The following is a 15,860-nucleotide window of genomic DNA, read 5'->3' as shown; positions in this document are numbered from 1 at the left end:
TTTTGGGACCCTCCAAAATGACCATCAACCATTGGTGTGACTCCTTTTGGAATGAGTTCCTTAGCCACTTGAGTTGGCTGTATAACATAGGTTTCATCACCCAGGTGCCTTGTATTTGAACCCTTCACTGGAAAGTTGAAGCTCAATTCCCTGCAGCATCATGATACTTCCTACTGAAAACTACTTAATTAAATAGATGAGATTGATAGTACTTAAAATAGTGAATCCCATACCTGGTAGGGATCAGTGTTGAGATCAAAATATTCCAGGAAGCCTGTAGCAAATTCACAGAACAGGAAGTTGTGTGTCTCATTGATTGTCCTCATGCACCAGTATGTGTTGTTGTTGGCACTGGTACAGGCACAGAAAGGCCCCACTGCAACCAAAAAAAAAAAAAATTAGTTGTGTGGTGAGAAGCATGAGCCATTCTGCAAGAGGTGAAGGGCAGGGGGACAGCCGACCTGTTCCTCTAGGAGTCTGACCCAAGAACGACAGCTTTGTGACCCAAATCCTTACCCCCTGGTTATAAAATAGCAGGTTTCCTTTAGATTTTGTCCTTGGGGATGCTACCAGCCTAGAGATCACTAAGGTATGGAACCTTAGCTGGATAACTGCAATGGAAATGAATTAAAATGCTCTCTCCCCTCTTTGTTGCCACTTTGTCTTTTAGATAGGCCAGGATTTGTGTGGTAAAAGGGAATAAGTCTGAAGATTTAGACTACATCCAGCACTCTTAGTTGACCTGGGGCAAGTCATTTCCCCCTCTCTGTACCAGTTCCCTTCAGATGTTAAATAGGGATAATAATCACATCCTTTATCTCGTTTCATCCTCATCTTCTCCCTCAGTTGGATGTTGGAGCTGGGAGGAACTATGCCTGGCCCAAGGTGATCCGGTAAATGATTGAGTGGGCCCTGGAAACTGAGTCTTTGAACTGTAAGCCCAGGGCGCTTTCTGTTACTTCACACAGTTATAAGGAACGAGCTTCAATCATGCATATGAAAATAGGGAGCAAGCTTTAAGAAATATTAGGGGGGAAAGTTATTACACCAAGGACTCAGGTAATACTGGGTGCTAACGGTAGCTGGGATGTAGTGCCTTCTGGGCTGTAGGGCTCACTTACGGGTCCACAGCGGAGCTGTCTGCCAGTGCTGGTTGTCGTGGGTGAAGCAGGTGAGTCCAGGCATGCTGCAGGTGTCATTGTTCTTCAGTCTCTTCAGCAGCTTGCGGAGTTTCTTCTTTCTTTTCTGTTCTCTCAGCAACCATACCTTGTCTTTCTCCTGCATGGCTTTCCTTCGTTCAGGAGCCCCACAGGGGAGGGGGAGATGGAAAGGGAAAGGAAGATGAGAGAGAAATCCAAGGCACTGCCTACCATTCAGCATAATCCAGTCTCCCCACAAAAGATCCTTTTTTGGCTTTGAGGTGTCATTGGTAGCCACCCAGAGCAGACTTGGATCCTCACTATAGCTGTCTTGTGTCTTGGGACACTTGCTACCACAGAATCTCAGAGCTAGAAGGAATCATTTTGTTCACTCCACACCTGAATTGGATTCCTTTCTACAGGAGTGGGTCAAATTCAAATAGAAAAAGGCAGGGAGGGACAGATGTGACTATCCTTGAGGCTGCATACTGACTTAGAACATTATCTGTGTTCTACTGTAGCTGTATTTATTTTGTTAAATATTTCCCAATTCCATTTTAATCTGGTTTCCAGCTACACTCGGGAGTTGTTGAGATGCTCATGCCTTGACACCTCTGTCTTACATCTGACAAGTGGTCATTCAGAGACCTTTCTGAACAGGGGAGCCAGCTAACTCTGTGAGGTAGGGATTATACAAGTATATCCCCATTTTACAGATGAAGAAATTCAAGTTCAGAGAAGTTAGATGCTTTGCCCAGTAGGTATCAGCCCAGGTGGCCTATTCCACTTCTGGATTAATTCCAATTGGAGATCATAGTTGAAAGTATTGTGGGAATTATCTGGCCACCTTCTGACGGAAGAAGAAACTGAGTCCCTTTCTGGGACTCCCTGGTTTAAAGTGACACAAAAGAACTAGGTAGGAACACAGTTCCTACCACTACCACCTATAATTGGCATTTGAAAGAACCCAAATAGAATGCTCCCTTCCCCACTCAATCCCATCCTCAGATTTATGTCAGCGCATGTCTTTTTCGTCTTTTTCTTCCTTTTCTATGAATGTTAACATTTTAGAAAGTTGCAACCATTTTTTAGATGACTAAAAGGCGACCAACCACAGATGCCTTTTATGGGCCCGTAAGGGAAATCCTGAACTTGAGTTGGAAGGGACGTTAGAGAGCATCCAGTCTTTCCCTGAATCCCCGTTATGGGGTTTTCTTTTGAGATGAACCCCTATGGAATGTAGGGTAGGAAACATCATGGGATGCTATTTAAGAAGGAACGAGGTTATGACCTCTCTTTTTTAAGAAATAAGGTAGGGCTAGAATGGATGCCGCCTACTGAATCCTCCCCATCCCCTTCTAACTTCCTTGCCAAGGAAACCAGCTTGGAATTCTGCTTATCTCTCAGAGGCAGTAGGTCTGGGTCCTGAAGTGTCTCCCAGAGCCAGATACCACTTACTTGAAAGGATGTAGCATGGAGCTTTTGTGCTTGACTCTGCCCTTGTGTTTAGCCTGGTAGCTGGAAAACAGAATTTGTACTTAGAAGCTGCTCCACTTAACAGTGTACCATATCCCATTGTCCACAGACCCCATGTTTTTTCCTAGGCTGGGCCAGCCTTTGGACCCAACAACCCATATATATCTATGTATCAGGTATATATCGGAATGTCATCTCAAAGTCTAATCCAGCCCAACAGATCACTACCAAGCCTTTTATTGAAGCCCTTTCATGAAATGGAATGCCGACCTCTGAAGCATTTTGGGGTAGCTCTAATTGTTAAGAAGTTTTTCTTTATATCAAGGCAAGCCTAAACTTGTCTCTTTGTAGTGGCTACCCATTCCTCCCATTTCTGCTCTCTCGTGCCTGGAAAAACAAGTCTATTCCATATGACACCCCTTCAAGAAGCCTGAAGGCAGCTAGCAAGTGCTCTTTCAGGCCTTCTTCTCCAGCCTAAACCAACCCTTGTTCATCTAGTTGATCTTTATACATGTTGCACTTGCAACCCTTCACTATCCTATTTGCCTTCTGGATACTTTCCAATTTATCAATGTCTTTCCCCGAATGTTGCCCCTAGGAATACAATACTCTAGATGTTGTCTGGCTGGGGCAGAGAGTACTGGGTGGTGGTGGGGAGAATATCACCTCCTTCTGCTTGAACACTATACCTCTTTAATTTTCATTTGGCTGACACATTAAATACTGATTTATACTGATCTTGCAGTCCACTAAAAAAGAGACCAGCATCTTTGTTCAACAACTTGTAGAGCCATGCTTCTCTCCTCTGCCCCCACCCCAATCTTGAACCCAAGATTACTAAGTTATTAAACTTCATCTAATTAGATTCAGCCCAATAATCTAGCCTAACAATATTTTCCTGAGTCCTGATTTGTATTATTCAGCGCCTTAGCTATCCCTCCTCCAGCTTTGTGTCATTCGTAAGTTTGATAAGCAAGCCATCTCTGCCTTTATCCAAGTCACTGAGTAATCAGTAAGATAGCATCAGGCCAAGGACAGATCCCTGGGGGCCTTCCATTGGAGATCTCCTTTGAGGGTATGATATGATACGGAACCATTAATGACTCCCTTTTGGATTCAGCCACTCACTAGGATAGTGATATAAGATGGATGGTTATACATACATACCAGTATCTCTACATACAAAACCAGTGTATTCACTAAATGGTAATTCTCCCTACAATCCCCAGGAGTTTCTCTGTATAATTTAAAAAACAAACAAACCAAACTTTCCTGTCCAGGTTTCACAGAAATAATCGTAAATTTCAGCTCCAATTATCTAGAATCAGGGTTATATGTATAGGGGAACTTCCAGCTCTTCAAAAGTAGAAAGTACATTAGCCCAGTCAGTTATCAGAGGCTGAGATTTTAGTCTGGGCTCTCTTCCTAGCTGATAGGAGTTATTTTCCCTGGCAGACCTCAGCCTTCTAATTTAAGATTCCTTCTAGGTTCCCAGTAGTGATAGAACTGAGGTGATAGTGACCTCTAGTGGTACTGATCATATATTGCAAAATCATAACCAGCTTCTGGGTGGAAGATCAGATAGGATCATAAAAACAGCTGAGAGGTCACTTAGGCCTAAATACCCAATAATTTATGTATTGATATCATGTTTTACGACTTACACAGTACTTTCCTCAAAACCACTCAATGAGGCAGGCATTTCTTGAGGCTTAATGTGGGGCTAGATAGGGTTCATCAGGGACAAGACCCCAAATTTGGGGGCTGTCCTCTTGTGGGGGGATGGCTGATGACAGTTGCAGCCTACGCCCGTGTGTTGTAGCACTCAAGGCAGGGAACCTGTGGTGCTAGGGTGGACGGCATGAATTTAACCCCAAGACAGATGGCTATCCTATGTAGGCAAAGGTGCGCAGAGAGGACTTTTCCCAGGCCTCCTTCCCAAGCTCAGATCACTGCATAGTGACTCGCATCTGAGGCTTTTGGGGCGTTTCTCAAATTCACATTCACCCAAGCTAGCAGCTCTGTGACGGGCCAGTCAGCTACGTCCTTCTAGATCAAACTGTCCCCAAAGGTTGTCTTCTTTAAGCTATCTGCTTCTTATCAGGTGGAACCTGGGGTGCTGTTTGGGGGTGGTGTTAAGGTCGCTCAGAAAGCATCACACAAATCTGGTAGCAGAGGGGCCCCTATGTTGAGGACTGTTAATTGCCTGGGAACCCTTTATCCTGCCCCATCAAGTGAGTGCAGGGGCCAGCCCCTAACTAAAAGGGAGAAGCGTTTTTAGCTTGGCCGTTCAAAAACTGGCTCCCCTTATTTTCAGACAGGGCGGCCTCCAACAATATTTACAGCTTTAAAGCATGTTGCCTGCCCTTCCCTTGACATTCCTCTGAAGTGTTGAATAGCTTGAAAGCCCATGATGCCTCAAGAATGCCCAGCTGCCTCCTACCTCATCTTACTGCAGTCACATTCTTCTGGTCTCTTTTTCTTCAGATGACCTCGAACTTCTCGAAGATTCTTAATCTTGTTTTGGAGTGTTTCAATCTGAGGAAAGGCAAGACCGTTGGAGAGACCGGAGACCCATAAACCTCTGAGGCTGATGCCTTCTACGCAGAGCTCCTTAGCCCTGGGCCCCAGCAGTCCCTCCACTGTAGCACACAAAAATGGACATTGTTTAAAGATAGCTTCAAAGTTAGGTTTCTACTTAGGTTGGGCAAAAGGAGTTAGCCCCCATAAGTCTCCAGTGTGAATGGAGAGGGGGCTCTTTCATCATTCCCTACACTATTGATATCCTTGGTCACAACTGTGAAAAGTGATGGGCATCTCCAGAGGTCACTTCATTCTTCTTCCTAACTTTAAGAAGGATGAGACCAGAGGTGAGGATTTAAGAATTCTTAGAGATGGTAAACTGTCCCACCTCCCAATCATACTTAAGGAATGTCAAAGCAGAAAGGAATCATAGAGATTGAGTCCAATCCCTTCAAATGGTAGAGGAAGAAATTGAAGCCCAGAGAGAAGAAGTAACCTGCCCATGGTCATACACCTAGTAAGTGTTGGGGCTGAGAGCTGAACTCGAACCTTATAACTCCAAGTTTAATGTTCTTCTAGCGCTGAAATGATTTTTCTTAAGTGCAAAGCAATTTTACTCTCCTATTCAATAAATTCCAGCGGCTCCCTATTGCCTTCCTATATAAAAAAAAATACTCTACTTTGGCTTTAACATTCCTTCCCCAGCTTTACCCCATGGTATATTTCTAGCCTCATTATACCTTACTCCATCTTCCACACTATTGTGCTAGCCAGCTACTGGTCTCTCCTCACTCCATTTCATCCTCCCCACACAGTTATGAGATTGATTTTCCCAATGTGCAAGTCTGACCATGCCACCTCCCTATTCAATACACATCAGGCCCCCCATTGCTTCCAGGATAAAATATGAAAATCTGATTTGGCTCTTTATTATCTGGCCCCATCCAACCTTTCTTACACCTTCACCTCCCCACCTTCTTGTAATATGCAATCCGGTGATGCTGACCTCATTGCCATCCTCAGAGACCCCATCTCCCACTCTGGGCATTTTCACTGGCCTGGAACACTCCACCTTTCTTACATCTACCTTCTGGTTTCCTTGGCTTCCGTTAAATCTCAACTAAAATTCTACCCTCTGCAAGAAGGCTTTCCTGATCCTCCTCAATGCTAGTGCCTTCTCTCTGAGACTACTTTGTATGCATTTTTGCTTTGTACTTAGCTGTTTGCATGGAGTCTTCTCCCATTAGACTGTGAGCTCCTGGAGCCCAGGGACAGTTTTTGTTTGTTTATTCCCCTTTCTTTGTATTCCCAGTACTCAGCTCAGTGCTCAGCACGTAAAAGATGCTAAATAAATGCTGACTGAGTCTATGATTCTGCGCAATTAGGCTTTTCTCTGTTCTTCATACACAGTACTCCACTTCTGGCCCTCCCCACCTCCAGCCCTCCCCTTTGTCCAAAGTGCATTTCTTCCCCACCTGTGCTTCGTGGAGTTCATTTCTTCCTTCTAGACTCAGCTCTCCAGCACCACCTTCCACCTGAAACCTTTTCGAATCCCTCCAACTGCTACTGCCCTTCCTTTATTGCCCTTAACTTTGTTTTTATATTTCTTTTGCATTTATTCCATATATATTCTGTACATGTACTTGTCTTCCCTGACAGATAGAATTCTCTGTTCCTTGAGAAGCTTCATTTTTGGTCTTTGTAGCCCAAGTTCCTGGCACATAATTGGTGCTTAGTAAATATTTATTGATTGAGTAGTTGATTACTATACTATGTGACCTTTCTCTCTTTATTTCTCTCAAGGCAGCTAGGTGACTCAGTGGATAGAACACCAGGGCTGGAGTCAGAAAGGCCTGAATTCAAATATGACCTCAGACATTTATTAGCCATCTGACCCTGGACAATTCACTGGGCCTGCCTCAGTTTCCTCAAATATAAAATGGAGATAATAGCACCTACCTCACAATGAGGTAATACTGTAATGTGGTTAGCACAATGCTGGGTGCATGACAAATGCTTGTCCTCCTCATCCACCCCAATCCTATTCTTTAAAAACCTCCATTTCTCCCTCCCATCACCCTCTCCAACCAGTGACTCTTTGCAGAAAAGTGTGCCCATTTTCTCCTTTTTAGGTTTGACGATCCTCCAAGAGTGACCCTTCCAACATTCAATTCTCTGTTGTCTAAGGATAGTCCTATGGTCCTGCTTTGGAGTCAGAAGGTGCCTTGATAACTGAGCCTAGGGGCCACTCACCTCATGGTCAATGTGTAGCTTGTGGTCTTTCCAGGCCTGCAGTGACTTGTACAGGTCTAGGTCACATTGGACAGTGTCATTTTCCAGGATGTAGCACCTGTCCAAGTTGGGTGGAGGAAAGAGACAATGTCACTGAAAGGAGAACATCCTACCTCGGGGGACTTGCACATTTTAAAGCCTCTGATGAGTGCTCAGTTCTCTGTATGCACAGAGCCAGTCCCTCCCCACCTCAGACCCTCCACACAGCCCTGATTCCAGGGGTGCTCAGCTTCCTTCCATCGCTCCCCATTCCAGAGAAGCCGCAGAGCCAGCACCGGGCGGGGCTGTCTCAGAAGCAGCCTCACCTGTGGGTTACTTTGATGAGGTTGGGGGCTGCGTACTCCTGAAGGTCCCCAGTGCCGCTAAACTCGCTGCCGCCATCCTTGTCCTCCTGGTCCTCAGGGGCCCCTCCACTCTCCAGCCTGTGCCGCCTGGTGACATTCCTAGGCTGTAGTCCCATGCTGTAAAGCTCCCCATCCAACTCGATAGACACAGAACGGATCGAGCGGTTCCGGATATAGCTGGCCTTGTATTCTGCAAAGTGAATGTGTCTCTGCAGTCCTCCTCAGGACCGGTCTGTTCATCCTCTTCCCTCCCTCCTGTGTTGGAAACCTCTGTCATCTTTTTAGCTCCTTATGCTTCCTTGTTTTACAGAGAAGGAAACTGAGGCCCAGAGGAGTTACTACGTAAGAGCACCTGGATTTAAAACTAGGCCCAATCTAGCGCTCTCTTTGTTACGTCAATTGGGTCATTTTCCCCCTCCACATTTTCTAGCTTATTCCTCTCCCCTCCAAGCCTGCCTCATCCTAAAGCCAACAAGATTAGCTAAGGTAGCATGCCTTCCAACTGCTGACAGTCAGACCTTCTCTCTTTTTTTAGAAAATAGGGTTGAGTTTAAAAATAGCAGAGACAAAACTAGAAACCAAACCCCACAACCATAAAATTAGGGGGGGATCTTGAAACTCATTCAGTTCAGCAAATCTGTATTGCAGAAGAAGCACCTGGGGCCCAGAGAGTGGAAGCAGCTGCTTCGAGCCCCCCTTCTCTAGGGGAGCCTTTTTTCTGGTCCTCCCAGCTACTAATTCCTACCCCTTTCAGGTGACCTACCACCTGGCTCCATATTTACCTTGCAGGTACATGATTCTTGATATGTTGTATTCTCCCATTAGAATATGCGCTCCTTGAGGACGGGGACTATGTGCATCCCTGGCACTTAACCATCTCTGGTGCTTAATAAATGCTAGTTGATTGACTGACTGTTCAGAGGCCCCCAACAAGCTAATGACTGAGCTGAGCACAGAATCCAGGCCTCCTGACTGCCAGTTCCATGTAGTCTTTTTTTTTTTCCCACTTTTTGGGGAGGTGATTGGGGTTAAGTGACTTGCCCAGGGTCACACAGCTAGTAAGTGTTAAGTGTCTGAGGCTGGATTTGAACTCAGGTCCTCCTGACTCCATGGCCAGAGCTCTATTCACTGTGCCACCTAGCTGCCCCCTCATATATTCTTTCTTGACAACTAGTTAGACAGAAGGTAGGCCATGTCATTCACCTTCTTGTCCCTCATTCCCCTAAATTTGTGAAGGTCAGTGACCACCTCTTTCTTTTTGCATGTAGTTGGCCTATAGGAGGGTAGGGGGTGAGGAGGCGGCTTGAGAAATACTTTGGAAGAAAACCTATGAAGGTGATTTAAAAAAAAATCTGTGCCCTGTACTCTTCCCATGTCTCCTTCTCCGAACTCCCCTGGCCTGGGGTGGGAACTACCCAGGGAGTTTTGTGTTTTGTCTATGGGGGTTAATGAAAAGTGAGATAACTGAATAAAGAAATACTTATTAAGTATTTATTACGTGTAACAAGTACAAAGGAGAGATAGTCTCTTCCTTTAAGGATCACATTTTTTTTAACATTCATCATCACAACAAATTTATTATTCCAATGGCACTAATACATCTATAGATGTTCACGATGACAATCACACTGCACAAAATTTTCTTGCCTTCTAGTTTCTGGCCAACTATTATCTCTTTTACTTTCCCCTCACCCTTCCAAAAGATCTCACTACAGGCCATCTACCCAAGCAAAAACTCTTAATGCACTCATTTGCAATTTGGGGGGCACTGTGTTTCCCTTTGAAAAATGAAAAAAAAGTTAGGTACCTATCCCAACCCATTCCCCCGGCCAAATATACCCTACAAAGGAGACACTTTTTCTGCCTCTTTGAAGACTTGAATAAATATGGAAACAGGCAACTCAAGTTGCATTGAGTGGAAATGTCTCAAGACATGGCACCAAGCGAGCCCCAAATGTGTCATGTGCAACACAGAAACCGGAAAGGCCGAATATCAACGTGTTTTGAAAGTCTCAAGTTGCTATGAATTAATTAAGTATATGCAAAGAGATGTCACTGCAGTTTTAACAATTTGCTACATTGGTGTTATACGAGGGTCCGACAGGAGTTTGAACTGATGTTGGAAAGAGCTTTTACAATTTGGACAGGAAGTTTTCCAGGGCTGGGATGCTTTCCTTCAGCCCTTTGCATTTGCGGGTCTCTGCCACAATCTGGCAAGGATGGCTAGTATTGTCAAAGGGGTCTCCAGGCAGGATCTGCCAATGGATCACATATTTTGGGAGAGGGCTAGGGGATGGTGGCCTGGGAAAGCTGTTTTGGTTTGGAAAGTCACGGGTATAGATGGTAAATGGAGCCCTAGGGTAATCAATTGGTACACCCTTTCCAGAAATAATGGTAGGGTTGATTTAATTACTATTTCCAGAGCTGCCAAGAAATGGAAATGTAGAGGTGGGAAGGAAGAATGAGGAATTGCAAGAAGATGGCATGGTTAAGCATAGTTGGTTGGCCAGGGCAAGTAGTGAGCTCTCAATGTAAATGTAGTGAGCTCTCAATGACTTCGAAGCACAGCCCTAGGGATGAAGCCAGTTGAGGGGGTGGAATACAATGAATGCAGACCCAGCATCCTCCAGCCTCTGAGTTACCCCCTCTGCTCACCCCACAGTTCTTTTACTAGCTGTCCCCTGCCACTAAGTCCCTGAAGGAGCCCTCATTCACAGGGAAGCCACTGTCACAGGGGGTCTGGTGACAATGATTCATACACATAAAAAAAGTTAATGGCTTATTATGAGCCCATAAACCCTGGCTCTGACAAGAACAAAGACCAGAGCTGTATGTTCCATTAACTCTCTGAGAGCCCCCATCACTCAGCGTCTGCCACTCGGGGTCCCTGCCAAAGCAGCTTTGCTGCTTTGTTGGGTGGCTGAGCCCGAATCTTCCGTCTGACTTCCAGCTGGTAGGTGTATAAACTCTGGGCTTGACTGAAGTGGGCTCGGTATAGTAAGTCTCTCCCCTGATAGAACGTAAGCTCCTTGAAGGAAAGACCCCCTAGAAGAGTGTTGTCTGGCACTTAATAAGTACGTGTTGGTTGACTGCCTAGAAATAGATGGATTGTTAGAGATCATTCAGTCCAGCTCCTTCATATTAAAGACGAAGTAGCTAGGTTAAATGACTTGCCCAAGGTCACATAGTTTATTAGTATCTCCCTTCTCCCAGTGTTAATTAGTATCGCCTCAAGTGGCATTTCTAGTCACAAGGCCATATGTAGCATTTTCAGAATCCATCCACAAACATTTTAAGTGCTCGCCTAAAACTCTGGTCCTCCATTGACATGAGCTGCATCCCAGCCCTCCCTTTCAGAGATGATTCCAGTCTCACCATCCTCTTTTCCACGCCCTCTGATCCATTCCTCAAACATCATGCTATCTTCCCAACTAAGTACCTTTGCCCTGGCTGCCCCGGATGCATAATTATTTTCCTGCCTTACTTCTGAGATTTCTTTGTTTTGCTCCTTCCTTCCTTCCTTCCTTCCCTCCCTCCCTCCTTCCTTCTTTCCTCCCTCCCTCCCTCCCTCAGGCGGTTTGCCATTTCCTTCTCCTGCTCATTTTACAGGTGAGGAAACTGAAGTGAACAGGGTTAAGTGACTTGCCCGGGGTCACATAGCTAGTAAGTGTCTGAGGCCAGATTTGAACTCAGGTCCTCCTGACTCCAGGGCTGGTGCTCTATCCACTGCACCACCTAGATGTCCCTAGATGGATTCTTTCAAGATTTAGCTCAAATTCCACCTTTAGTCAGGCAGCCTTTCTTGGTTTTCCCAGTAGCTACTAAACTTTCTTTTCTGAGATAACCTTCCATATACATACATACACACATACGTTTATCTCGTAAGTATTTAGTTATTTACATGTCATCTCACCTCCCCCACCCACCTCCATTCCCCAAATGTACATCTCAAGAGGGCAAGGGCTGTTTTTGTCTTTCTTTGCATCCCTGGCACTTGGCACCATGTACGTAGCACATTGTAAATGCTTAAAAAATGCTTGTAGGCTGACGGACTAACTACCTTGAACTGTGATTGGGACAATGTGAATCATGTTCACAGGAGCGGAGACAGGCTAGCTCTGTCCTGGGTTCCCCTCCTCTCTGAGGCCTATACTAGCGAGCCTGGTGTGTGGCCTGGGAAAATGTCACCAACAGTAGACCCCATGAAGGTTTACAAAATCTTTCTCGATTGCGGGACTAAATTTTTACAATGGAAACAGAGGGATTTTAGTGAAGTGTCTTTGCACAGCCATGCAGCAAAATTGGGATTTGATCTATGTTTCTTTTCTATTCACAGGACCTACTGAGGCCGGATGAATCTTTTTAACTGTCTGACTATATCAACTTTCATTGCCAATGTGGCAGAGTAAAAAGAGCATGGGGATTGGAGTCACAGGTCCTGGGTTTGAATCCTGGCTCTGCTACTGTGTGGCAGTGGGCAAGGGCTTCAAGGTTAACCCTCTATGAAATGAGAAGACTCAATTAGAGCAATTAGAGAACACTCTGCTGTAAATCTTATAAACCTAATGGAAAGGGGCCTTACTTCATGATAGTTGTAACAAATTGGGGTGAGGGGCGTTGGTGAGGGGAAGTCTCAGGTGCTTCCCTCCTCCTTAAAATCATAGATTCAGAGCTGGCAGGGACCTTGGAAGCCACAAAATCCAACACCTTATTTTACAGATGTGGAAACTGAGGCACACGGAGATTAAGTGACCTGCCCCGCGTCACGGCTGGAAAGTGTCTGAGGCAGGATTTGAACTCAAGGTCTTCCTGACTTCAAGGCCAGCACTCTATTCTACTGCACAACCTGCTACTTAAGCATTTCATTGAATTAATTAGATGATCACTAAGGTTCCTTCCAGATCCAAATCCCATGATCCTCACTGGCATTCAGAGCCCTCCACAGTCTGGCTTCCAACCTACCTCACTAGCCAACCTCGAATCCTTTCCCCTTGAATACTCTCATGTTTCAGCCAAACTGGATCGGGTGCCACCCCCCCCCCCAACGTGTCTACACCCAGTTCTCAAAGCTTCATTTCTTGGGGGGCGGCTGGGGGCCCTGCCTAGTAAATCAACCCTCGGGTTACTATGAGTTTTATTTTCTTTGCATTTTTTTAAGGAGAAAAAAAAAAGCTTAATTGAGTCCCAAGTTCTCATATTATTTAAAGATTATCTACCATGCTGCATACTTAAAAGAGAGTGTGTCGCTGTGTAATTCAATCTTGGAGCCAATAATTTTATTCACCTAAAAAAAATTAGCTTAGTAGTTAGTAATCAGCCTGCGAGGAAATATAATGGGGGGAAATCAATTGGAAGCCTCTTGTCTTGAAGCGCGTGCCAGGTCATTATGGAGAAAGACTAATCTGCTAAATAATTGAGGACCTGCGTTTGTGGGATGAGAGGCAAGAAACATGGCTGAGAAGCGATGGCTGGTGGCTGCTGCCTGCCGCTTCTAATCACACTCCATCCTTCAAATGGGCACATTTATCTGAGTCAGAGGGGAGCCGGGGCCAGGCCTGGGAAAGAGCCTGGGTTTGGGAAGGAGCAAGGCCAACTGCCCTAGAGGACTTGGATTTCACCTTGCTGAGGTGGGCATGCATGGGGCAGGGAAGATGAGAACTGCTGGTTGTCTGACTCTGTGATCGCATTTGGGTTTTTCTTGGCAGAGATACTGGAGTGGTTTGCCATTCCTTTCTCCAGCTCATTTATAGATGAGGAACCTGAGGCAAATAGGGTTAAGTGACTTGCCCAGGGTCACACAGCTAATAAGTGTCTCAGGCTGGATTTGAACTCATGAAGGTGAGTCTTCCTGATTCCACGTCCAGTGCTCTTTCCCCTGGGCCACCTAGCTGCCCAAAGGTGAGAATAATCTTTACATATAAGGCACGTAAGGCCTAGCTCTGCAAGAGCTACCCTGATGGGATGTCCATTCTGATGAAGAGCCAATGTCTATTAGAGGGGCACCATAAGATTTAGAGCTGGAATGACCCTATAGATTATCCAGTCCTAAACCCCTTGTTTTATAGAGGAGAAAACTAAGGGCCAGAGAGGTTAAGTTGCCTGAAGTTATACGTCAGTAAGTAGGAGACAGTGGTTTTGAACTCAGGTCTTTTGATTCCAGAAATAATGTTCGCCACTGACTTCTCAAGTCTGCCCCATCTCCATCTCTACTAAGATCATCCTCCCCTCTCTGTGCTTCCTCTGGAGGTATTCTTTTCTAAAATGCCCAGCACACATATCACCAGTGACCATTCATCCTGGTCCCAATGCTCCAGGAGTCAAGGAACCTAAGTCATAGGCCCAGTTCAGCTAGTACATAGATTGCCATATGGATTTGGGCGACTTATATAATCCCTCTTGGCGTTATTTCACTCCTCTGTAGATGAGGAGATTGGATCTAAGGCACTTTTTAACTGCAATGCCATATTGTCAAGTCCCTCCTGGCCCTGATGTTCTGTTCCAGCTCTGAGATTCTGTGTTCTAAGGGCCCTCCCAGCTCTGAGATTCTGTGTTCTGAGGCCCTTTCCAGATCTGACATTCTGTGTTCTAAGCCCCCTCCCTGCTCTGACATTCTGTATTCTAAACTCCCTCCCAACTCAGACAATCTGGGAGTCTGTGGTTCTGAAGTCACTGAGTTATTTGAAATGCAGCAGACACTGGATAGCAGAAAATACCATATGACCAGAACACAGCTTGCTAATCCCCAAATGCTTAGTGATCTGCACCCCCTTGTCCTCTGAACCTCTAAACCCTTGTTCTTTCTTTCTGGGGGCACCAGCCTTTGCTGGGGGTAAGTGGTCTAACTGGTGAAACTCCCTGGGTCCTTGCCTCCCTCCCACCCCCACTTTCCTTCCTGCAGCAGAGAAGAAAGCAGCTGGAGGAGCCTCACCCCCACCTCAGCACACCACCCCCCCAGCGGCCCCTGGCACTCACTTTTCTTGGAGAAGAGTTTTTTCCTCCTCCCAACAGGGCTGATCTTGTATTCGTTGTCCTCGCAAGTGCAGCCCTCGGCGCTGCCCTTGTAGTATTTGGGCACGAGGTTGGAGAAGCCTTTGGTGCTGCCGTCACTGCTGGCCCCCAGCCGTATGGGTCCTTTGCACTTGTGAAGCTTGAGCTTCCCGGAGGCGTCCTCCACACACTGCCACTTCTGCAAGACGTGGGGTTCGCATCAGTCCCCAGGAGACAGATGACACACACGTGTACGTGTGTGTGTGTGTGTGTGTGTGTGCACGTGCGTGTGTGTGTGTTGGACCAGGGTCAGGGCGGGGGGCTGAAGGGCTGTAAGGCCATGAGCCTGACTAGAACAGGGGGTAAGTACTGAAGATAAACAGAGATCAGGTGGTAAAAGGGGCCCTGAAGGCCACTCGAAGGGTTCATCACCAGGCTGGGCATACAGTAGGTGCCCAATAAGTCCTTTTTGGTCAGACTTTTTCTAGATGCTCTAACATGCCTTTTAACATCCACAGAGAAGAGAAGCCACCAAGAGAGCGGAAGGAAGAGCGCTGGATTTGGCGTCAACGGACAAGAATTCAAAACTCGCCTCTGTCACCTGTATGACTTTGGGCAAAGTGCCTTCCTTCCCTCTGGGACTCAGTTTCCTCCTCTCTTACCTCTTCTTTGCCCTCTGACTAGGTTCAATTGGGATAACTGCTATAAAGCAATTTGTAACCGACCACAGAGTGCCCGAGAAAAGCAAGCCCTCGTTATCAGCTCTTCAATGGGAATGGAAGCTGTTCCAAGAGTCTCCTCTCCCCACCGAGGGCCTTCCGGGGGCCAGCTGCCCAGCTGCGCTCCTCACCTGTCCCAGCTGCTCACAAGCTGTCTGGTATTCTGCTCGCTGGCACAGATCCTTCACGCGCTGGTGTTTGGGCAAGAAGTTTTCCTCTTGGGCATCTACCTTATCATTCTCTCTTTTATGAAGCAGTTTTCTATAAAGAAGAGAAATCACAGACAGTTAGAACTGGCAAGGACCTTAGAACACAGAATGTCAGAGCTGAGAAGGGCTTAGAACACAGGATGTCAGAGCTTGGAGGGGCTTAGAACACAG

At 46.1% G+C, this 15,860-nt stretch overlaps 1 protein-coding gene across 2 annotated transcripts in view; it reads right to left on the bottom strand.

Moving 5' to 3' along the window:
• SULF2 (sulfatase 2) overlaps positions 1 to 15,860 on the bottom strand; it is a 144,412-nt gene that overhangs the window by 6,276 nt on the left and 122,276 nt on the right. For both annotated transcript variants that reach the window (XM_027851385.1, XM_027851384.1), the window contains exons 10-17: positions 15,612 to 15,741; positions 14,747 to 14,960; positions 7,736 to 7,964; positions 7,392 to 7,488; positions 5,059 to 5,153; positions 2,598 to 2,657; positions 1,122 to 1,291; positions 234 to 376 (exon numbers count right to left, since the gene is read on the bottom strand). In XM_027851385.1, the coding sequence (XP_027707186.1) occupies positions 234 to 376; positions 1,122 to 1,291; positions 2,598 to 2,657; positions 5,059 to 5,153; positions 7,392 to 7,488; positions 7,736 to 7,964; positions 14,747 to 14,960; positions 15,612 to 15,741 (1,138 nt within the window). The remainder of the gene's footprint in view (positions 1 to 233; positions 377 to 1,121; positions 1,292 to 2,597; positions 2,658 to 5,058; positions 5,154 to 7,391; positions 7,489 to 7,735; positions 7,965 to 14,746; positions 14,961 to 15,611; positions 15,742 to 15,860) is intronic.

This window comes from Vombatus ursinus, unplaced genomic scaffold (genome assembly GCF_900497805.2).
Source record: "Vombatus ursinus unplaced genomic scaffold, bare-nosed wombat genome assembly UNPS02000580.1, whole genome shotgun sequence".
Taxonomy (NCBI): Eukaryota; Metazoa; Chordata; class Mammalia; order Diprotodontia; family Vombatidae; genus Vombatus; species Vombatus ursinus.
This window is presented reverse-complemented; position numbering and strand designations above follow the sequence as displayed.